This window comes from Fusarium oxysporum, chromosome VI (genome assembly GCF_013085055.1).
Source record: "Fusarium oxysporum Fo47 chromosome VI, complete sequence".
Taxonomy (NCBI): Eukaryota; Fungi; Ascomycota; class Sordariomycetes; order Hypocreales; family Nectriaceae; genus Fusarium; species Fusarium oxysporum.
In genome coordinates, this window is record NC_072845.1 from 2,772,261 (window position 1) to 2,793,851 (window position 21,591).

The 21,591-nt window shown below is 49.7% G+C and overlaps 6 protein-coding genes across 6 annotated transcripts; 2 read left to right on the top strand and 4 right to left on the bottom strand.

The window, feature by feature from the left end:
- Window positions 1–1,268: 1,268 nt before the first annotated feature.
- FOBCDRAFT_136676 (uncharacterized protein) lies at window positions 1,269–3,401 on the bottom strand (the record flags this gene model as incomplete). The annotated part of the gene is made up of 2 exons (XM_031186188.3): window positions 1,269–2,968; window positions 3,026–3,401. 2 exons carry the CDS (start codon window positions 3,399–3,401, stop codon window positions 1,269–1,271), a joined length of 2,076 nt encoding a protein of 691 aa, XP_031037323.3.
- A 6,582-nt stretch (window positions 3,402–9,983) lies between these two features.
- Window positions 9,984–12,445, bottom strand: FOBCDRAFT_226395 (P-loop containing nucleoside triphosphate hydrolase protein). The gene is made up of 5 exons (XM_031186183.3): window positions 11,948–12,445; window positions 11,008–11,418; window positions 10,598–10,958; window positions 10,291–10,548; window positions 9,984–10,236 (listed from the first exon to the last, which is right to left on the bottom strand). The coding sequence occupies exons 1-5, from the start codon at window positions 12,171–12,173 to the stop codon at window positions 10,188–10,190; spliced, it is 1,305 nt and encodes a 434-aa protein (XP_031037318.1). The 5' UTR covers window positions 12,174–12,445; the 3' UTR covers window positions 9,984–10,187.
- A 172-nt stretch (window positions 12,446–12,617) lies between these two features.
- Window positions 12,618–13,439, top strand: FOBCDRAFT_42799 (RNAse P Rpr2/Rpp21/SNM1 subunit domain-containing protein). Its single transcript, XM_031186182.3, has one exon. The coding sequence runs from the start codon at window positions 12,650–12,652 to the stop codon at window positions 13,226–13,228; it is 579 nt and encodes a 192-aa protein (XP_031037317.2). The 5' UTR covers window positions 12,618–12,649; the 3' UTR covers window positions 13,229–13,439.
- Window positions 13,440–13,597: 158 nt separating this feature from the next.
- Window positions 13,598–14,521, bottom strand: FOBCDRAFT_42791 (DASH complex subunit Hsk3 like-domain-containing protein). Its single transcript, XM_031186180.3, has 3 exons — window positions 14,179–14,521; window positions 13,916–14,037; window positions 13,598–13,846 (listed from the first exon to the last, which is right to left on the bottom strand). Exons 1-3 carry the CDS (start codon window positions 14,257–14,259, stop codon window positions 13,780–13,782), a joined length of 270 nt encoding a protein of 89 aa, XP_031037315.1. The 5' UTR covers window positions 14,260–14,521; the 3' UTR covers window positions 13,598–13,779.
- An 834-nt stretch (window positions 14,522–15,355) lies between these two features.
- FOBCDRAFT_203267 (uncharacterized protein) lies at window positions 15,356–16,309 on the top strand (the record flags this gene model as incomplete). Its single annotated transcript, XM_031186178.2, has 2 exons — window positions 15,356–15,932; window positions 15,987–16,309. 2 exons carry the CDS (start codon window positions 15,356–15,358, stop codon window positions 16,307–16,309), a joined length of 900 nt encoding a protein of 299 aa, XP_031037313.2.
- Window positions 16,310–16,994: 685 nt separating this feature from the next.
- FOBCDRAFT_295015 (ketopantoate reductase PanE/ApbA-domain-containing protein) lies at window positions 16,995–19,907 on the bottom strand (the record flags this gene model as incomplete). Its single annotated transcript, XM_031186155.3, has 4 exons — window positions 16,995–19,122; window positions 19,172–19,604; window positions 19,660–19,700; window positions 19,753–19,907. The coding sequence occupies 4 exons, from the start codon at window positions 19,905–19,907 to the stop codon at window positions 17,448–17,450; spliced, it is 2,304 nt and encodes a 767-aa protein (XP_031037290.3). The 3' UTR covers window positions 16,995–17,447.
- Between the last annotated feature and the right edge of the window lie 1,684 nt (window positions 19,908–21,591).

Genomic DNA, 21,591 nt, shown 5'->3' on the forward strand with positions numbered 1-21,591 from the left:
TCCTGGAAATTCCGAGTGAAGAAATTCTCCAGGGTGAATTGCGTGGGAGTGTGACTGCAATTCGGTCATGCACAGACCAGACAACCTGGGATGAATTAAACACATTCTCCAGGTGTAGTTTTATGGTAAGAATCATGCCTTACCTACTCCAGTTCTCGAATCTCATTCTCCGAGCTTCCTCAGGCTTCAATAGTCCGGATCGGCATGCAGATGTTTGTCTAAATTCGATTCTGGCGTATCACGTAGTCACAAATGGTGAGTGGTTCGCTTCAGTTGCGTGAAAAGCGGAGGCAATTTAGTGTTCCAGCATAATGCTTTTGATTTCGTGCTTGTCTTGCTTTGCTCGTGCGTCCTTCTCCTATCCGAAAATTGGTTCCATAAGGGAATGGAAATGACTGCCACGAGTCCACTATTGTGAGGACTGTTTCAAGCTAGCTATTAGATTTCGCCATAGCGTCATCGCTCTCCTCAATTCAGATCATTCTTGGGACTCCTTTGCTCGAGTCCGCTTCCGAAATCGATTGGTTTGTTTGCCTTCTGAGTTCCCAAAGTCTGCCTTTGACGAGGTCGAGTGGATTCAAGCTTTGGCTGTTTCCGAAGACATTATGCGGTCTTTGGATGTCTTGATTGCAGGGAAAAGGCAAATTGAACTCCAGTTGATCCAAAACCGATTACCTTGCAGATTCCTTCTTTGACGCCGGGGTCGTTATTCTTGGGTGACCGGGTTTGTCTGCTCGGTTTTGATAGCAAATCAAACCTATTACCATCCTTAAACTTCTCGTCGCTCCCTCTTTGCCGTGCAATACTTTTTTTCAGTGCCGTAAAGTCCACTTCTGAGACCTTGGCAGCAAACGAAGTAAAGCCAAATAAGTAACAAGTACAAAACAAAAAAAGGCAGCGTCGTCCTAGTCATACAAGATATGTACTCTTCACCACCGAACGGCCCCTTGTTAAACAGACAGTCGCCGCCATCACTCTTTCTCCGTAGCCCATCCCAGACATGCAGGCAAATGAACACGCTTTTCGGCCCAAAGCCGAGAGAACAGCAGATGCTTATACAGCATAACTGTGATCTCTCAAATATGTGGTATCAAAGGCCTTTTGGCAAAAGACTCCATTTCTTCCACCCACCACATCAATATATTTAACAAAGAGAACTTTCTTGATTCGACATTATTTCTTGACTTTCAAGTCGTGTATAGCTTATCTATAATCGACAGGGCATCAAGTTGGAAACAGAGAATATCGTCACCAATGTGTGATAGGGTTTAGTTGAGAATACCCTCCAACAAACCAGGTCCCCGAAGGCCGATAGCAGGATGGACAGACGAAACTTCGTAGCCCTGAGCCGCTTCGGCAGAGCAGCAGACTCGCTTGCCGGTGCCAGGTAAGCTAGGACGGACGGGGATCTGGAGATTCGACTCGGAGGTAATGCCTCGAGTGCGAACCAACGTATCAGGCCAGACAGAATGCTGGGTAGAATAACGACCACCAAGGATCTCGCGAACGTTCTCCTGAAGGCAGTTGTCCATAGAGGCGGTTCTAGTTCGCTTCGTGCCACTTCTAGGGGCTGTTGCGGGCACTAACTCAGCTGCGCGATAATTATGAAGCTCCTGTAAAGCACGGGCGGCATCAGAATCGCGAGCTATATCGTCAAGTTCCTGCTGTCGTCTCGCCAAGGAAGATTCCAGAGACAGGTCCACGAGCTTGCCAACCGGGCCGGTGTAAGACTCGGGAGAGGATGTATCGCAGTGCACATCATAATCCTCTGGAACCGAAGGGACTGTCGGCTTCTGGCTCAATCTCTCGTTACATGATTTCGACGCTCGAAATCGCGACGGCATACCCAGCCTGGAAGAGCTGAGGGTCGCGCTAACAAGCGATGAAGAAGATGAGATGGAAGAAGAGCGCGAGGAACGCGACGAGTCCGAAATCATCGATTCGGGTGAGGAAGCTGTTGACACTGAAGTAGCAAGGGAAGATCGACGAGTAGGACAATAGGCTTGAGGTGACGATGTCATGACGGCAGGGAGACGATCGAGGTACTGAGATGTATTCACATTGTTGGCTTGAGCCATGGCCAAACCCATCGCAGAAGACTTATTAAGCATGTGGGAAGCGGCACTCGCTGCAGGAGTGCAGAGTCCACTGCTCTGAGGGGTAAGTCGAGGAGTTGGCAGCATACCCAGGCTAGGGGCCGCGCGGCTACAGGTGTATCCTACAGCCGCTGGTTCCATAGCCATAGGAGCACTGTAGGGCTTGGGAGTTGGTGTGGCCTCCGCAGATTCATAGCCACATGAAATCTGAGCTTGATGGGGCATATTGAGAATGCTGCGAGGAGACAAAGCACAAAGATCACTTGACCTAGGAATAGCAGGATTCGCAGGAATCAATGTGGCGAGATTCGTCAACTCTGGATTCAGTCCCAAGATGATTCGCTTCCAATCTACGACCTGCTGGGACACAATCTGGGAGACACCTCCGGGAGAAGGAGGGCCAGACGGAGGAGGCGTGTACTTGAGAACTATGTCGGTCCATCGCTGGAAGACCTCGTCAACGATATGCATCTTCCAATTGACTGCGTGGAGAAAAGCGATTTCGTTCTGGTTGATCTCTTGAGTGTGAAGCCCCGAAATCTTGCTCCAGGCCCGGGCAGAATAGTTTCTATCCTGAAGATACTTTGAGGCAAGGATCAGAGCCGCGAGGAACATACGACGACCGCACTGAAGGGCGCGGTCGGCGTGTCGGTCCTCAGGCTGTTCCATGGTGAAGTTGTGCTTCGGCACATGGGGCTTGATGAGAATTAAATAATAGAGAGCAACTTGCAGAGTCGAGTAGCTTGTTCGTGACCGACGCAAAGTCTCTTGAATGAATGTGCGCAGAGGAAGAATGGCCCTACTTCCAAGCTCGTTTCGGCAGGCGACAGAAGAGAGGGGCCAAATGGCTTCAACGATATGTGTCGACGAATCTAGAAGGGTAAAGGCTAAGCGCATGGACAAGTAATCGCAATCCAGTCATAACATACCGACAAGGCTATCTACAAAGTTAACTTTTCGGTCAGACTGTCGGACCAGGGCTGGAGGGCACGCGGCGCGAGCATTTGAAGTTCTTCGTGGGTTCTGGCGTAATTCAGTGGGGAGTGCTTCCGTCTGTGTCTTTTGAACACGACGCCGCAAGTTGAGACTGCAATCAGCAACGGCGGCCTTTCTCGAAAAATAGGAATCGCAAGAGTCAGAGTCGGAAGAGTGTGCGGAAAGAGAGGAGTCATCGGAAATCTGAGAGGTGGTGTCGGACCAAACAGAAGTAGTAGAAGTCGAAGCGGAAGAAGCTATTGAGATGTTGTAGGGTGCATAATGGGAGGAGGGGTTATAAGCGGGCGAAACGGTTGTGTCGCACATCATGTTGAATAGTGAATAAAAGGATCCTGAACTGCATTCAATTCAGGGGGTTGTCCAGTCGCCGTCTACGGCTAAGCCACCAATCAGATCGTGGTTTGCCGATGAATTCGCGGGTCAAAATCGAGTAACGATACTCCGTTGCAGCGCATGTAAGTGCTGCTTCGAGGTATATCCTTGGTCGTGTTTTCAGAGAGCTTCTAGACAATAAAGTGCAAAAGCGACTTGATAACACAAACGATGAGACCGGAGGACGAAGCGGAGACGGCGACAGGAATAAGATATGTTTTTTCAGCAGGCATTGCGGCAATGCTTCAAATCTCGAGTGAGGTTGGAAGCGAATGGTAGTCTTAGAACAAGGCTACCATCAGGGCGATCGAATAGTGGAAATCGATTTCGGAGGTTGAGAATTAATAGAGATCAAGTCGGTGTTAGTTGATTATGCAAGGTACTGTTGAAGGTGTGGCTGAAGATGAGATGACCTGAAAGAGGTGGTGAAGGGTTTATTAGATGGCCGAAAGAGGGTGACTCTTGCTTAAGTGGCCTAAGGGGCGAGTGAGGCGTTGAGTCGGTGGCAGCCTGCGTGGTGGGATGTGACTCTTCTGGTTTTGCACGGTGGCAATTCTGAGCAAAAGCGGCGGGGGCGTGTGGCAGGTGTAAGCCAACTGGCGATCTCGGAGAGAGCGTTTTAGAGTGTGTGCGCGGTGGTAGCCTGTGCCTGGTTCGGTACAAGGATGACTAACAGGAAGTTCGTCACTGTGAGTGTGGCGAAGGAACTGATAGCGGGTTGCAGCCTGGCAGGGGAATGACAGTGAACGGGGAAATCGTACAGGTGACAGAAATAGAGTCGGAGAAACGGTAACAGGGGGGGCAAAAGAAAAGTGGTTGAAGCAAGTGAATCGAACAGAAGGAAATGATGATAGATGAGTGAAAGTGGAAATGGGATGGTGATAGAGGCCACGGGCAAGTGAGCAATACAGCGAGTCCGGAGACTGACACGAAGAGTGACTCGAGTGGCAGACAGGACACTTCTCCGTGGAATCACCTCACTGATAGAAGGCAATAATCCTTGCCTAGAGAGTATGGGACGGGTGCGGGCGAAGGCCGGGGGAGGCAAGGTTGGTCCCTCGAGTGGACGACCTTTTAGGCTCGGCTGGGCTTGGCTGGGCTGGACTCGGCTGGGCTGGAGCTAGGCAGTGCTGTGCTGGAATTTGTAGGCAAGGCCAAAGTGTGACTCTTTGCAGCGTCAGGCGGCAAAGAGAGTGAGTGAGTCTGAGTGAAAAGTCGCAGAGTGCAAGTGAATGCCGCTGCGGCCTGACTGAGAGAGGTACGGTTTGAGTAAGGTTGGAACAAGTTTTTGAGAGGAGATTACCAAGATCAAAACAACAACAAAGATGAAGACAAGACGCCGTGGAGAGTGGAGATGTACACGATCCAGAGCAGACTTCAGAGAGTCGCTTGGGGACGGATTCAGAGGACGAAATCGAACATTATGGCGATGATGCTGTTCGATGGGGGGAGGGGGAAAAGGCGGGAGATGGCAGCAGCGGGCTATGGCATAGTTTTGAATGCCTGGGAGAACGAAAGCGTGAGCAAGACCAGGAGGAGAGGCGAGTTGAGCGTCGGTACCTACGGCGCGCTGCAAGATTGGGCAGCGCGTGAGGTACTGTACCTGGCAGAAGTGTCTGTAAGAGATATTCGTACTGTACAACCGAGCCCTTGTAGGCGCTTCAGCCAGTCAGTGGGCTGGTTAATCTTGCCCTGCCATCTCACACTGGACGACGAGAAGCCCCTCTTTTCCAGCTCCGTGCGATACTGTGTATCGATCGCACATTCTGTACATTCGTGGCCTTCCACGATGGGCCCAAAAGCGTGTCTGCCTTTTGGCGTCGCCTTATTGGTCCTCGATATTTAACAGCGCGTGTCTTCCCCTCCACCATCCACCCTTTCCACGGCGCCATCCACCTCCACCTCCCGGACTTTGAGTCTTGATCAGGGCCTCAAGGCATCCACGGATTTCTGTTTCCCTGGCATCGAAAGTCCACGTACGGTGAGGAGAAGGATGAGGTTGACTTATCGCTAACGCGTGATTCATCGTTAAGTTTAAGAGGCCTGCTGTATGTATCTATGTCTACATTGGTCTTTGCCTGCTAGATGGGCCTCACATGAGAACAAGCACGACGCAGGTCTTCCTTCATGCAATCATCATGAACTCGAATGGAGCCTTGTCAATAATGGTGCTCTGTTCTGCTGCAGCTTTCGTCAGGTTATTGCTATGTAGCGAGGTAGGTATCGAGCTACGTGACGATGACCAACGACTTCGATTTGACTCACCTCATCTTTGAACACTTCACTTGATTAGCACGCCAGCCAGGTTCGTGCGTCTCGCGTATCCCTGCCGTCCCGACCACCCTGGTCACCGTACCAACCCTTTCTGGTTCCTTGACTCTTGGCTGAGTTGTCGACTGCCTGTGCTCGAAATTGAAGAAGCCATCCTCGTTTTAGGTTCTCGTCATCTTCTTCTGGGATCAGTCAGTTGTTACACGGTTGCCCCTGATATACTTCTGAACTCTTGGCCTTACACATAATGAAACCTACAGCTTTCCCGAGAAGCACCCGACCGCTGCTGATTACTGGCCATGATGCTAAATTAAATGGTACTGAGCTGAATCTTCACAGCCAGTGCTTCGCTTTAACCTTTTGCCTTTTTGGGTGGGAGCATAGCCCTCAAAAACTTGGCCCGAGTGCGTGATGACTCTTCTCCTCAGCTCTTGATAGTGCACACCTCCGTCTTGTCCGCCACCACTTCATGAGTATTGGTAAATCTGGTATATTTCATGATGATGGTTACAATATGGCCAAGAGAGGGTTGTTCGGTTCTCATTTGGCAAACGTACGGACTATACTTGTCGCCAAGATGTTGCCCGGTCATCGTTCACTCAGCTCTTCGAAGCTGCGCTGTAGCTTCCTTCACAGAAGCATTCAATGAAAGCCGAACAATCTGCCCAATGGAAAGAAGCCTGTCTCACACAAATCTCGAAAGAATCGATTGTATAAATGTGTGTGTGGAAATGATTGGTCTGGATTTGTCTCGCCTCAGAACATAAAGTCTGTTGGCAGAATCCGAGATCTCTTCTTCAAAACTTGGCGTCTGTTCACTTTCATCAGCATCAATAAAAAACCCGCTATGTATGTACATAGTATCTTGCTACTAAAATGCGGTGGCACACCTGTCGGAACGAGAGGCATTTACGGGATTGACAAATTATAAAGTTCTATCTAGTCCCTATCGCATCACAGCCATTGAGCGCATGTTGAAGTCCGGTGTCGCCTCTGGCCTTTACCGTGTCTGGTGTTTGTCACAGGCAATTCAAGGCTCCTGTTCCCCTCACCCTTACACATGATCTACTGTAGAAGGTCTCGCCATTGTCCCTCGACTTTTGTTGATCGGACATCTATAGGGAATCTAGCCATCCCATAATGACCTAAGTCCTTTGAACGGTTCCGATACAGTCATCTGAGGTGGATGCTTATGCCTCAAATACCTGGCTTTAGTAGTGATCCAACATCGTGACTCTGTAACTCGGGTTGTTGCCCGCTGCAAAAGCACAAGCCTCAAACGATATCATGCAGTGCAAAGACACATTTACTTTGACACAATCATACAGTCGCCAATGTGGTGTCCATGGAGAATCCTGTCCTTCTGTTTGTGTCAATCTTGGCTCACCAAGCCTTGTTGGGCTACGGTTGCCAGTTGACTCGATCAAATCAACAAGCTAAGTTTGATGAGCTTGGTCGTCGAAATTGCTGGCTTCTTTGTGATAATACTGTCACCACGTGTGCGACCTCGAAAATCTCTCTCGTTCCATCTCTGCAATGACTGGTGTTCCCTTCATTCGAGCCCATCATGGGAAGGCTGATTACAGACACCGCCATCATGACTCTGGTCCCACAGGTGCTTACACAACTCCTCATCAGCTGCACATCGTGAGCGTGAGCGTGAGCGTGGTTTCTTCTTTTCTTCGGGTACTTCTTCTCCTCTGTGATGTATCTGCTGATGGTGAAACACGATCCTTTTTTCAGTCACGTACTCGGTGTCCTTGGACATGATGAATGCTCCTTCATCCGGCTCGTGCGCCTACCAAGTGGCGGCGCGCTACCAGCCCCTTAACAGATTCCAATTTCTTTGTTATTCGCCAGAAGTCCCGACTCAAAATCGCATGTACCGAGCTCTATGGTCCGCCGTACGACACTCCACTAGCATATTGTGTTGTTCTTCTCATTGCGCATCATCGAGCTTGTACAAATCATTACCTCAGCAGGGTCCTCCTCGGTTCAGAAACGGGACCCGTTCGGTCACCGGATCCTTAACAGATCCGGGCGGGCATGGACATGGCTCATTGCTCTCAGGTAACCTGTTCATGCACTGCAGTAGCAATTTGAACTTTCGAGCATTCGTCACTTACATAGTATCATCGCTAGAAGGATCAATCAGGGCACGCCGCGAGCATCGTGCTCCCGCTCGTAACGTGATCACTGTACAATTATCTCAACGCACACTTTTTCTGTGTGCTGATGAAGCTGCGAACTCTCAACGACCGAAACTCCACTTACCTTACCCATGTACGTTGTGGTTGGCCCATTTACTGTGACTCAGTGCTGCCAGTCCTGTTCTTTCAAGACATCAAACGGACACCACAGTAACACACATAGTAAGTTCGAGAACCGTAAAGATGTACTGGCTTGCCTCTTGAGACCACCAACGTCTCGGGGGACTGGCGTAGCTACTGTACCTCATTCATAAGCTGGTATATGTATAATATTCTACGTCACGTTTGAGGAAACTTAGGCTGCCCTACCCTAGACAAAAAATAGTGTTTAGCATGCCTGGGCTGCCTGGTCACATCGAAAGGTGGATAGCAAGGCTTGCTCCACAACACTCTTCTATTCTTGTGAAGGGCGAAGTGGTTCATGTTGCGTGTAGGTTGCACCGCCGCCTAGGCCTCAGCTTCGGTTGGATGGCTGAGTACAGATGTCATGACGCACCGCAGGAGGGAGCCCCTCACGGGACCCAAGGTTTATTACAGAAACAATGGGATTTACCGAATACAGTCGCCTTCTCTGTTCGCGTCGTCCTCGGTCCCAACCAGCCAGATACCGCCCACTTACCAAGGCCTCGAACAGTGAGTGAACCCTTTGCCAAGCCCGCCCCCCACATTCCGGCACCCAGTCCGGCAACTTCGGGGCCCCGGCCGCTCCACGGAAACTCCCATCTTCCAAATGTGTGTAAGAAACTACTTGTTACTACGTGCGTATGGCAGTGTACGGTTACGACCATGCGGTGCTTTGCGAGGTACTATTACAGCCTACGTATTCGAAGTGGTCAATATATTCGGGAGCTACTGTGGTAGCCGAAAAACACATTTCTTCTCAGTCCCTTAACAAGACCCCTGACCCATGCCCTCAACTCCTTCACCGTCAGATCTCGAACGCGCTTAGATAGACAACTTCCATGCTCGAGAACGTGGCTGCCTAGCTACGTCCATGTCTCCAACCCGCCCTGGCCTTGCAGCATGTCCTGGCCACACGCTGTGCATATCAAATCAGAAGTGCTTGGGCCTGTCAATTAAAGTTAACGAGGCAAGTCTCATCGTACTTTGTTGTGCCGAATCGTGAATACCGGATTGTATCCAGAGGCATTATTCAAGAAGCCACAAGACACGCCTGAACTGAGTTACCAACTACTATGTATGAAGTCGGAAGCCGATATCGCTTCTTGACTGTCAAGCCACGAACCAAATAACTTCCATGCTCAAGGGTGACTTGGAAATGGGAGTGTTATCGAAACCTGTCGAATGTTCTCTGGGCACCTGAGGTACATGCTGTAGCCGAACGCATACAGGGGATCGCAATTATACCACAACAAGATAAGCTGAGCCGCTGATCTTAACAGGAGGTTCACGGAAAAAGCAGCGATGATTGCATGATCTCGAATATGATGGCAACAAGCTGAGTCTGCTAGGCACGTCGCCGAACCAGTCAAGCTGTCGCGAGGACGGCATGTCTCTGCTATCAGCCTGTGGAGGAATAAGTGCCAGCAGGACAGCCACTGACCTTGCGGTCCGTATAATACCACTGTAAACACTACGGGAAGGTTGAAAGTCGACGAGAATATGTGATTCATGTCACGAAGATTTTGATTGTAGCGAAGAAATTGCTACAGGCCGCCCTCAATATACGCCACCTTTGTGTACCATGCTGCACTCCCCCTTCATTCTACGTATCAGCGCGGTAAACTGGAAATGATGTCTAAACTACCTATATAGTTTATTGGCTGAACTCACTTACGCCGACGAGAGGCATCACATCTCAGTTCCCGACACGTCTTATTTCAGTCACAAACGTGGCCAAGCTATGAATACGTGTTGAACCGCCTGATCATTGTCGTGAAGCTACAGGTCAAAGCAGGTGAGTCAACCTGAAGGCACGGTAGTTACGCGAGACCTACAGTGTAGCTAAATTTGCAGGTCGTCGGGGTTCGCAATATGTGGGCAAGTGGCACACTTTTCGCTCAGGGAACAGCCTAGGCTGCTTATAAAACACGAGCATCGTAATACGAATCCATTGAAAAAAATTAACGAATACAATTGACCAAGATGAAATCGTTTGCAACTTTTGCCCTTCGCCGCCTCAGTCTTTCAACATCAATTTCCTAGCTTCTCACCAACGGCCTACAGCGGCGCAAGGCGTTCACCATTTGTTGCAGTGGGAACCACCATCTCATCCAGCCCTTTAAGAGGCCATGTAAGTGCTGGCATCGACACCCTCCTTGGGGAATTCACTGGATACTGTTAGTCACTGGAACAATGAAGAGAAGAGAATGGAAGCAACATACGGAAGGGCGACTTCGAATCGCTTCTCGATCTCCTTAAGCACCTCTTGGTCTTGGTCGGTGCTGACGAACGAGATGGCCAATCCCTTGGTACCGAATCGTCCAGCACGACCGACACGGTGCAGGTAGGAGCTGGCATCGTTGGACAAGTCGTAGTTGATGGCGAGGTTGATACGCTCAATATCAATACCTCGTCCAAAGACATCGGTAGCAACGCAGATTCTCTTCTTGAACTCCTTGAACTCCTTGTAGCGACGAATACTAGATTATATTAGAAGCAAGCACAACATTCAATGACTTGGTAACTCACCGTTCTTCCTGACTGACGCCAGAGTGGACGGCAATAGAAGGAAAGTTACACTCCCTGAGGAGCTTGTCAAGCTCAGTGGCACGAACAGTGCTACGGACGAAAATAATGACCTGGTTGAACTGGAGTTCATCCAAGAGCTCGTTGAGCTTGCGATTCTTCTCCTTTTCTTCCAACTTGATATAGAACTGCTGAAGACCATGAAGAGTGAGCTTAGTGTCCTCGTCGACGTAGTGCTCGGTCGGGTTCTGCATGAACTTTCGGCAAATAGGTTTTACCTCCTCGGACAAGGTGGCCGAGAACATCATAACCTGCTTCTGAGGAGGCGTAGCGCGGAAAACATCTTGCACATCCGTACGCATATCTGAAGCCATTAGCGTACGTTAAAAGTTGGTTGCATGAGCGAGACTCACCAGGCTGATCAAGCATCTTGTCACACTCATCAAGCACGAAGATGCGAACACTGCCCAGACGTAGGGCCTTGTCACGAACGAGGGCCTTAAGACGTCCAGGAGTACCCACGATGATGTGAGGGCAAGTGTCCTTATTCTTGAGTGTCTCCATGTCGGTCTTGATGGGAGTTCCACCATAGAACACACCGGTCTTGATATCGGGCATGTACTTGCTGAAACGGTTGTACTCGTCACGAATCTGGTAAGCCAGCTCTCGGGTGTGGCACATAACAACGACGGAGACCTCTCCGTTCACAGGCTCGACCTGCTGAAGGGTAGCGAGAACGAAAACAGCTGTCTTTCCTAGACCAGACTTGGCCTGGCAGATGATATCACCACCGAGGAGTGCCTGGGGGATACAGGTTTGTTGAACTGTCGACCGAACCGATGTTAGAGTGGGTTTCTAAGAAGCAACGAACGACGGGTGTAATCTCAAGTGTCCGTCCATCGTCGCAGCTTAGCCATTGTATTCTCGCATTTTCCATTGGTATGGATTTGGAATAGTTTGATATCGACGCGAGGTTAGGGCTCAGAGGCCGAATGGTTGCACAAGCAACCATAGCCTAGGAGCACCAAGAAATTTCTTGGTGTCTCGCGTTTTCCTTGTTTTGCCCTCGTATATACCAGAAGAATCCGTTCGCGACAACGATTGACATATTATCCGCTTACGCGTGATAATTGTGACAACAGTGCTGTGGTTTTGCGGAGAACCACGTCTCTCACCCGTGGTCTTATTCCGCCCGGATACGGACCGTCTCTCAGATCCAGCCTTGACCGCCCCGACGATGACGAAAATGACGATTGCGAAAAAAAAGTGGCCATTTGTTCTTGCTTGCGAGATGGACGAACGCTTGAAGGGAGGGGATATGATGACTTAGGGTATTAAAATATCAAGACTGACCCTCCGATGGATGTTCGAAACCGCAGTCGCCGATGGCGCGAATTAACTCAGCCTTCAAAAGAAAATCGCGGAAACCGGTGGAATGAATGCCGACGTAGCTGCCCTTCTTGTCGACATTGTTGCCGGCAGCAAGCTCGCCCTTCTTGCCGTTGGAGGTGGTAGCAGTGGTTTCGTTACCACCGATCTCCTCATCGGAGTAATCAATGAGATCTTCCTCGTGAGACATGTTGACCGAGATTTACCGGTAGTTAGATGGTTGATGCGGAAGCTATTGCAGAAGCTGTTCTTTGCAGCGAAGTTGCGATGACGAGTCTGACGCGATTACGTTCGAGTCGCGTCGCCGTAGGGTGTCGAAAACGCGGCGCAGGCGTGCCGTCAAGATGATAGAATGAGAATCAAATGTTTTTTTTCAAGATGTGGAATGGGGGAAATGTGTCGGGAACCAGGATACTCGTTCCAAGGATGGCTTGAAAGAGTCTTTGTTGAGGCTGAGAAGGGAGGTGCCAGAAGCAGGCGGGAGCAAGCAAGGTCGCTGCTGGCTAAAGAGGCCCGTGCGAAGCGCGATCACGTGACTCGGATCTAGACAGTGCTAGGCATCTCTACGCACTGGTATAGCATACAACTAGGTACCTTGAGGTAAGAATTAAGCACTTCACTTTTATAAGATAACCAGCAAAAATCCTCAATACTTCAGAAGTTCCAATGGCGAAAGGCAAGGAACCAAAAGGTGTCCAGAACCGCATCATCTACTCTAGAGCATCGTACCTTTATCAAGCTGCCTCATATCTTACTAAACAGTCCTCAACTGGGCAAGATGCTGCAGCAAAATCATCAACCCCAAGCCATGGGCACAGTATTTCCCCTCAAACAAGAAACGAGGAAAGAGCACTGAGGAATATGTCTCGTCAGGCCATTTCAGACCTACGAGCTGTGACTCTCAAAGCACAAATACGGCGAAGTCCGGCTATGAAGCAAACTATTTGCAAGTTTTGCGACACTCTACTAGTCGAGGGCGACACCTGTACATCAACCGTGGAGAATGCGAGCAAAGGAGGGCGAAAGCCATGGGCTGATATTTTAAACATCAACTGCAAGACTTGCGGTAATGTCAAGAGATACCCAGTCTGTGCCCCGAGACAAAAGCGGAAGCACATGCGCAAGCTTGATCGCAAAGAAGGCACAGAATATAGCAGCAATGAATCGAAAGTACAGGGGCCAACTGCCCAGACAACACCACACGAAACGCCCATCCCGACACCAGGTCAGACGCCGGGACCTTGAATAAAACAAGAGAAAGTCAAGGTCGTTCAAGCAACGAATAGACCGACGTCGTCCTCAAGGACCAAGCCCAACTTGAGTTGTATTCAGAGAACTCACATTTGAGCCAGAGACTGGAAAGGCTGCTTGAGTCTTGGTTTAGGACATGATTGAACACCGAAACCGCACTGTTTCCGCTTCGCTCAAACATGTGTGTTCTCCGTTATCTCAATTGTAGTTCAAGGTTTCTAGCTGGAGGTTGTCATCCCTTCAGAGCATACTTTTATGCTGACGATAGACAATAGACCAGGGCCTTTGAGAAGTCACCCGGCCTTATTCTTAAGGCCGGGAGCACTGGAGGACGTTATAACACATATCAGATACTATACTTTTACCAAGCTCTTTACATATCAGTCAGCTGGAAACATAATCCCTTGCTGAGAGGACGTCTTCTTGACAAAAGCGGTTTGAAAGCGATTTTCGATACGCCTAATAGAACATAACTCATGCTGCATTCTCGCCATCCCTTGTCAAAATATCCCTTTCCTGCCTCTTCCAGATTGACTAGTCGATTATTACTTTCCTGGCTGTCCAGCTTCTTTGACACTTTCCTCTCCCAAGACCTTGCTTGCTGCCATGAACCTATCCATCAAGTCAGCGACTCTGTTCCCTACATACACCACCACCGTCCACCAAATTGAAAACACTTACAAACCTCCATGCCAACTACCAAGTCCACGCATAGCTTCTGCTTGGACACTTGTCATCCGTAGCAAGTTCTCGGTGTCGGACAGATTTGATGACAACTGTGCGAGTTGAGAGTTTAGTTGTGCCTAGGTTAAGCAAGAGACCATTAGCAAATGCCGTTTTCATTTAGAACAGGATCGCTATGCAACCCGAGTCCTTAAAGTCACACGATAAAGGAGTTGATTGATAACTACCATAGTGATGTAATAAGGGTTGAGGGAACTCACGAGTTGTCGTGTCTTGACAGCACTTCCACTAGTGGCCATGCTCTGTCGCACCTGTGAACCGCTCACGTTCCGCGTCGCCATTGCTTTGTTGGATATGATGTGGTAAAGTTTCTCCCGAACTTCTAATCCACTTGCGAACTCTCTTGTAAGTGAAGGATCGCCCGCCTCCTGGAACTCAGAAGAAGGAATACTCCGGGGTAAGAAAGAAAAGGACCAACGGCTTTTTTTGTTGTATGCTTGTGTATTCGAGGCAGTCTTCTGGAGATGCAATTATGCTGACCTTACCTGAACTACCCTAGGTACTTGTAGGTGTTCAAGGTTGGTAGGGTATGGAACATACCTGGGGAAAGGCAGTGATTTGGGGTTTGTTTACAATATGGATCCATACTAGTGGTAAAATGGCCCGTGCATTTAACAATTATTGATTGGTTCAGCAATACGGAGTATGTATGAAGCAGTCTGTTTCAACGTTCAAACAACAGCTTACCTACAGTATTCAAGGGCCAACACTGAATCATTAATGATTCAACTGCGCTTATCAATTTATCTCCAATCTTTTCTTCTTGCGCGGCGTTTTGTCGCAAACATGGGTCTGATGAATATCCTACGGACCTACCTTACATGTATTATGTCCCGGATCAGGTAAAGGGTGTCTTGGAGCCCTGTTGACCTTCACCAGAAGATCCTTGTTGACTTTGGGCTGACAACTGAATGCTAACAATGTTCGGGGATTTTAACACTAAGGAGCGAATACTGTCTGCCTAGCAGCCTAGAAGAGCATGGTGATCGACAAAGGCCCCCATGTACCTTTCAGCTGTATCCCTACTGGTTTAATATCCTACTTCTTTTGTTCCTTCGACGTCATAACTGCCAACAACGACTTGGTCAGTACAGCTTGTCTACGGCGCGAAGGAATTGACTGTAGATCAGAGGATCGTGGTTTGCCAACTGTACGTAAATGGCCAGATGATCTAGCCGTTGTGTAGTCTGGGCCTGTTAGGATCTTGAGTAGCCAAGGCTCAGTGTCGACTAGATAAATCCTTCTGGAGACAAGCGCAGATCGAAATACTAGGTATCTATATCTAGACAACAAGCCGCCCCCCACAAGCAGGTTGAGTTGATTTTAAGCTTAATTGAGACTCAATTTGTTGTGTCACCTTTGCCTCCGTCTTCGAATATGAAAGCAGCTCTCCGAATCATTGCTTTGACCTCCTCGGCCATCGCATTTGATGGTCGATACGGGACGGGCGGAAGCCCTGGTAACATGAGCGAGCAAGCATGGCAATCTGCTTTTGAGAACCCCAACGCAACTGGGACATATAAATTTGAGGCGTATAATGTATCGGAAAGATTCCCGCCAAACAAAACCGTTGATGGATGGACGGCTACCATTCGCGTAGCCAATATTACGGACGACCCTGGGGACGATACACCTTATCCTGGCATCGACATCAGTGTTCAAGCACCAGATGGAATGAGAGTTCCAACGTTGAATAGCAGTCGTACGAACTCTTCAGACTGGCATGTGTGTATTGCTTTCTGGGGACCCAGTCGCCTGAAGGATGAAGCAACTGACGATGCACAACACGACGATGGAGACTGCAGCTCGTTCCTTGACGAAGATTGCCTAAAGGCCTTGAACGCAGAAGCAGCTGGATACTACTGGAACGGCGAGAAGTGCACAATGTTGCCACATATGCCAGTTAAATGTGAGAAGTATTATAAAGACTATGGCCCAACGTATGGCGGAGTTCGTAAGTATAGCTTCACAACCTGTTCGAGTAAAAGGACACTGACCCGTGATGTAGCTGGAGCGAATCTGAGTCGATTTGAAAGCGGAAAGACCTTGATCAGCCAACGCCCACAAACGGCTGGAAAATACAATGCAATGACCCAGGAGGAGGCATATGACTATGCTGTGCGTGGTGTTTGGACTGTAATGATCAACTGGGGTCGTCGTGACCCCGATTCATATAGCCTGGACGATGTTTTACAGCCTTCGCTGTTGTGTTTGCGCACCAGGAATATCACTGGAGGTAGTGAGGATCCTAACGCTGGCACAAGAACAACTGGCTATGTACCTATGGCTGTTTTCTCAGCTTTGATGGCCACGCTGTTGTTGGCCTATTGAGTTGAGGTATACAGTGGTAAAGTGGCTCTCTGCCGGATGCTAAGAGAATTGGGCAATGGATATTGTTGACTATCAGGCTGCATCTTGCTTGTCCTTCAGGTAGATAGATAGTTCGGTCTATGTTATCAATGGTTTCTCAAAGGTGATGCAGAAATCCTTGGCCATAATTTCATCACTTTTCTCTTCCATACTACTATTCCGTATCTATGTATATTTCCAATAGGAATTCTCCCAATGCCGTGGATGGCTTTCCTATTCACATTCCACAACGTCTCGCGATGAACAGATTTAACCAGAAAAAGAAACCATCCGTAGTCTAATTTGATTGTGTAACCCCGCCAAGAAAAACAATGCCTATCATGATCTCTCCTCATTTGCAAAGTCCATTTGACCTTTCATGACATGTCCACGCAAACTTCTGGAGGGCGCTTCAACAATCAAAAACAAAGACTTGCTTAGCTGGTGCAATGCCTTTGATCTTAACCCACCCACTTCCTCGTTTTCCCACCGGCACATTCATTATTCAGTCCCAACCTGTCTTCTGTGAGGCGGGCTTAGCGTTCTCCGAAAGTCTCTTCCTTGCGCGAGGCTGTCCCAATATGTCAAAGCAGAACCAAGACTCGGGCGTCTCATGAACAGAGTCTTGAATAACTGAGAGCCGATTATATGCTGAAAGGCACCAGTATATCATCCCCAATTCCAATGCATTATTACCAAGGATAGACTACTTCTGTTTGGTTGTTCAATGTATGTACGGATTGTGTCGATAGGAATAATTAAAAAGACGTCGTGTCTGAGAATAGTCCAAAGTGACTCTGACTTTTGTCGTGTCGTTTCGTGTTTTCGATGGAACTCAGGCGTATAATAAAAACAAAATGAAATAGGGCCGTCCTCGTCGAGGTGTGTCGTATAGTTGTTCAAGCCAGATGCATAGATGTCGTACACATGGCCTCAACCAGGCTTCGCGACGGGATAAATAAATAATCCCGTTTGAGCGATGAAGAAAGCATGTCCGGAACTCCGTAACTGCGAAAACAAGAATATCAAAGCCTTGTTGGACAGACATCATATATGGGACCGTGTGTTGGAACCTGACGTCCTAGGTACTCCGTTGAATATTATCGCCGTGGAGAGCGTCCTAACGCACACCGATTGGCGGTCGTGGAGGCAAGCTGCCTTGACTGCTGTTTGCAGATTGTTCGGAATCAAATTCACCACTGCCCGCGCTGGCGCTCGCACTACCCGTCAGACTGCGAACATTCCTAGGCTTAGTTTGGTGGAGGGCGCTCACCCCAATATGTTGTTCAACTTGCTGTGGTGCTACTGAGTTACCGTGACCAGGTGGGTGACGAGGGACAGGTTGGCGAACACCATCCGGGGGTGATGGTCGGCCATTCATGCCCGGGCCTGGACCGTAACCACCCGGAGGCGATCCCCGTCGGCTACCGCCTCGCATGGATGGAGTATAAGGGTTCCCGGGAGACTGACTGGCGCGCCGGGGATAGGCACCGTTCATCCCGGGAGGTCCACCGGGACCTGGGCCGTACTGCATCTCGTCAAGCCTTGACGCTGTTAGTGAGTTTGCTCGAGAGCCTGCGTTCATCGCTCCACGGTCAACGGATCCATAACGATCCGAGGAGCAGCTCATGAGGGGGTCTTCGAGGATGTTTTCAGATGTCATGGAGCTGTGACCAACTTGGGAAGATCGATTGCGGCCGAAGTTGGGCCTGAATCGGCCGCCTCGTGTAGGAGGCGGCATATCATCGGGATTACGGCGAAACTGGCCAGGGCTTGGTCCTGGAGCTTTTCGGTTTTTTCTCGATGTAACGCTCATCATATCGAAGTTGTCTGGATCGATCAGCGGAGGACCAGGGTTGGCAGTAGGGTCAAAGTAATCGTCGTCATCATCATCGTCTTCGTCGAACACCTGCTTGCTGTTGCGCATAGGATGAGGGCCACGACGAGGTCCAGGGCCTCCGGGAGGGCCAGGAGGCGGTCCACGGCGCATTCGGATTTCTTGCTCGCGAATTGCCATTTCACGCTGCCGCAAAGCCAACTCTCGTTCTCTGAGATTAATGTCTGCTGGGTCACCACTGACGGATGGCTCGGAACCTTCAGGAATATCGTCATAAAGAACGAGATGAGAGAATTCCTCCAGGTTAGTCTCCTCTAATGAGCCTCTCCTTGAAGGTTGACGAGATCCAGGACCATTCATCGGAGGAGGTCGACCATAACCATTGGGTGGTCCACCGTTCATCGGAGGTGGTCCACGGCGCATACCGCTTTGGCTGAAGTTGGAAGAGTTCCGAGGTCTGGGCTGGCGAGGGGGCATACCATTTCCGTTGGGCATACCGTTCATCATGGGTCGATGGCTGTTTTGCGAAGGCATTCGAGGCACAGGTGCCGCGGAGGGGGAGGCGGGTGGTATGATATTCGCGTTCGGATCGCCAGGTTTGGGTCGGCTGCGGTTGACCAGATTAAGGTTATGAAGAATCGAGTAAAGTGTCTCGATACGAGGAAGGGAAATATTCGAGTCTCTAGCCAGTTTGACGGGCGATCCTAGGTACGTCTCAACCTCCATAGGCCTTCGAGCAACGTAATCCTGCCACATTATGCTCTCCCCGGAAGCTTTGGACATCTCATCGATCGTCTTCTGCTTGAAATCGGGATCAAATTTGCATCCATTAGCATCAGCTAGACGAAGCAACTCGTCAATGACCTCCGATACCATGTCCCTAACGCCAACCTTTTCCAAAAGCGAGGCATGGTTGGGAGTTTCGAAGATAACGCTAATCGGATGGAACGCAATAGGACTGCAACGTCAATTAGTTGGGTTTCAAGGCGTTTAGATGAAAGACAAACCCTATTACTCTCTCGTATTGCTGCTGGCGGATATTTGGCGAGACTTTGCATTCCACTTGACCAGAACTAAGTGTCATGGCTAAGGCCTGTGCCATGTCCTCCTGGATGGTTTGTGGGATATTGTTCGGGTTGTTAGCAGGACCAATCCAGATATCTGCTGGGCCCTTATGTTCAAATTCACTCTGACCGAGTTGCGTGAGCTCAGCACCTGAAACAAGTGATAGGACCACATTGGTAGGAAATCGCTCCTCCAAAGCAGCTTCGACTCCGAGAGTATGTGTTGTGTTGACGATGATGCATGTATGCTGGGGGGTCACGACCGAGTCAATGACTGAGGCGAGATCGTAGACATCGGGTAACGCCTTGACGCAGAGTACGACATAATCGAAGGGGCCTTCTCGAGCGCTCGCGGCATCCTCAGGGTTTCGAACAACTTCAAATGTTATCTCAGCATGCTGGACGAAAGCAAGGGGATTGTTGAACTGTACCATGTCGAGGCTTGAATCTTTCGTTGCCAAATATCGGGGATCTTGATTGTCAATCAGCATATTGTTGGAGTCATAGCGCATTGGTTCACATACTTGAACGAGATACCGTATTGTGCCACATGCTCGTAACCAGACTTCCAAACGAGCGTCACATCACACGCGTTGGTGGCCTGGAGCCTCCATGATAGGAACGCCGAGACGGGATTGCCTCCCACTGAACAAACTGACATTAGCTCGCTGTTGGCCATGATGAGCGACGAGAGTGGGACGCTGCACGAGCAACCGTCCTGACGGTTGACGTGAGGATTTCAAGACAAACGAGTGAAAGGTAGACAAGAGACAGAAAAGATTTAGAGAGATTGTGTCAACTGATGAAGGATTGGGAGGGATCAGTTGATCTGAAATGACGCGACCGTCCACCTCTGGTTTCTGCGTGAACTAAACCTAGGTATGAAGGGAGAATTGTAAGAGAAGAGACGACAAACCTGATAGAATCTTGAGCCGGGGCGATACAGGCGCCATAATGTCTGGCGGGTCCTAATGTGGAATAGTGGCCTGGTCCAGTCTGAGGGTGTAGCGGAGCGGTTTCTAACGACGGACCCGTAGTCTTGGGGCGTATATTGGGTACCACAACACAACAAGATCGGGACTGATGGAAGTACCTGTCTAAGCAAGGATAAGCTCAAACTGATGATGATTGCCGTTTATTGTGAGTAGCGATGCGGGCGACGAGGATCAAAGGCGATAGCGCAGCTCAATTGTGCATGTAGCGGCTCGGGAGAAGGAAGCTATCGAATGGGAACGAGGCCAGCGAGGCGTCGGTGGGCGAGAAGACGGCAGTGATAGTGACAGCCAGCCGTAGAATCAACGAGCGACAGGGCCTAAATCGTGGCGTAGGCGGCAGGATGGCGTACCAGGGGGGATGTACAGCGGCGTCTCGTGCGTCAACTCTCGATAGGCAATGAAGCAGCAAGAAATCTACAAGCGGCCAGTAGTGAGTGTGATGAGTGGGACGAGAGCTGAGATGGCCTCTGTGGACGGTGCACCAAACTGGGTGTGGGAGATTGTCTGGGGATTGTAGTCGGACGGACTGCAGGAGCGAGAGTGGGCTGAGCTGAGAAGCTGCAAGAATTGGGCCCTTGTTCAAGCTTAGAAATCTCACAGCGGGCGCGGAAGAAGCTGCGCGGACTTGGCTCTAGGAGGATTTATCGGTACGAGTACGGCGGGCCCCCGATTGTCCCTTTTTGCGATCGACTAGGCTTACCACTGTAGGCCGGTGCTGAACTGTGCTGCGTTGCCTTAACTTAATTAATCAGCTTCGGGTTGATGAAAGAGAGGGTCGCTTGGTCTTTGGTGTGTTGTGTGTTTCGCCTGTAAATGATGATATGGCCCGTGAATGATTGGGCCTCGATTTGAATTGAGGTGGCAGGGGGGGGGTAAGGCGCCGCCGAGAGAGAAAACTCAAGTAGTGCAGTGCCTACCTGAAGTGTACTTGGCAGAGACAACCACTGTAATCTCTCTGGGGACCGGGGTGTTCAAGATGTTCTGGAGAGGCTAGACAATTTTAACAAGAGGAAAGTGAGAGGAGGCGTGTGGGAGAAAGACAAGATGCGAGTGGACAACAGACCAGCAAAGATAGGCCAAGTCAAGAACCAAGGGGGCCGAGCTTTGCAAGGGGCCAGCGAAACAGCAAGCAACAAGCAAAGCAACAAGTGCGTATGTAGCAAGCAGGTATGTGAAAGAGAGGCTTAGATACAAGGAAAATAAGACAAGGGGGGACCCCGGCCGGAGGCGGCGGCATGTACGATATGCGGGAGTGGCTCAGTCCGACTGTAGGTAGTTTGAAGGAAGAGAACGATATCATGAGCTGCCAGTGGTTGGGAGGCTCAAATTACATGGCAGACATGTGCGTGTGTGATGAGATGCAACGCA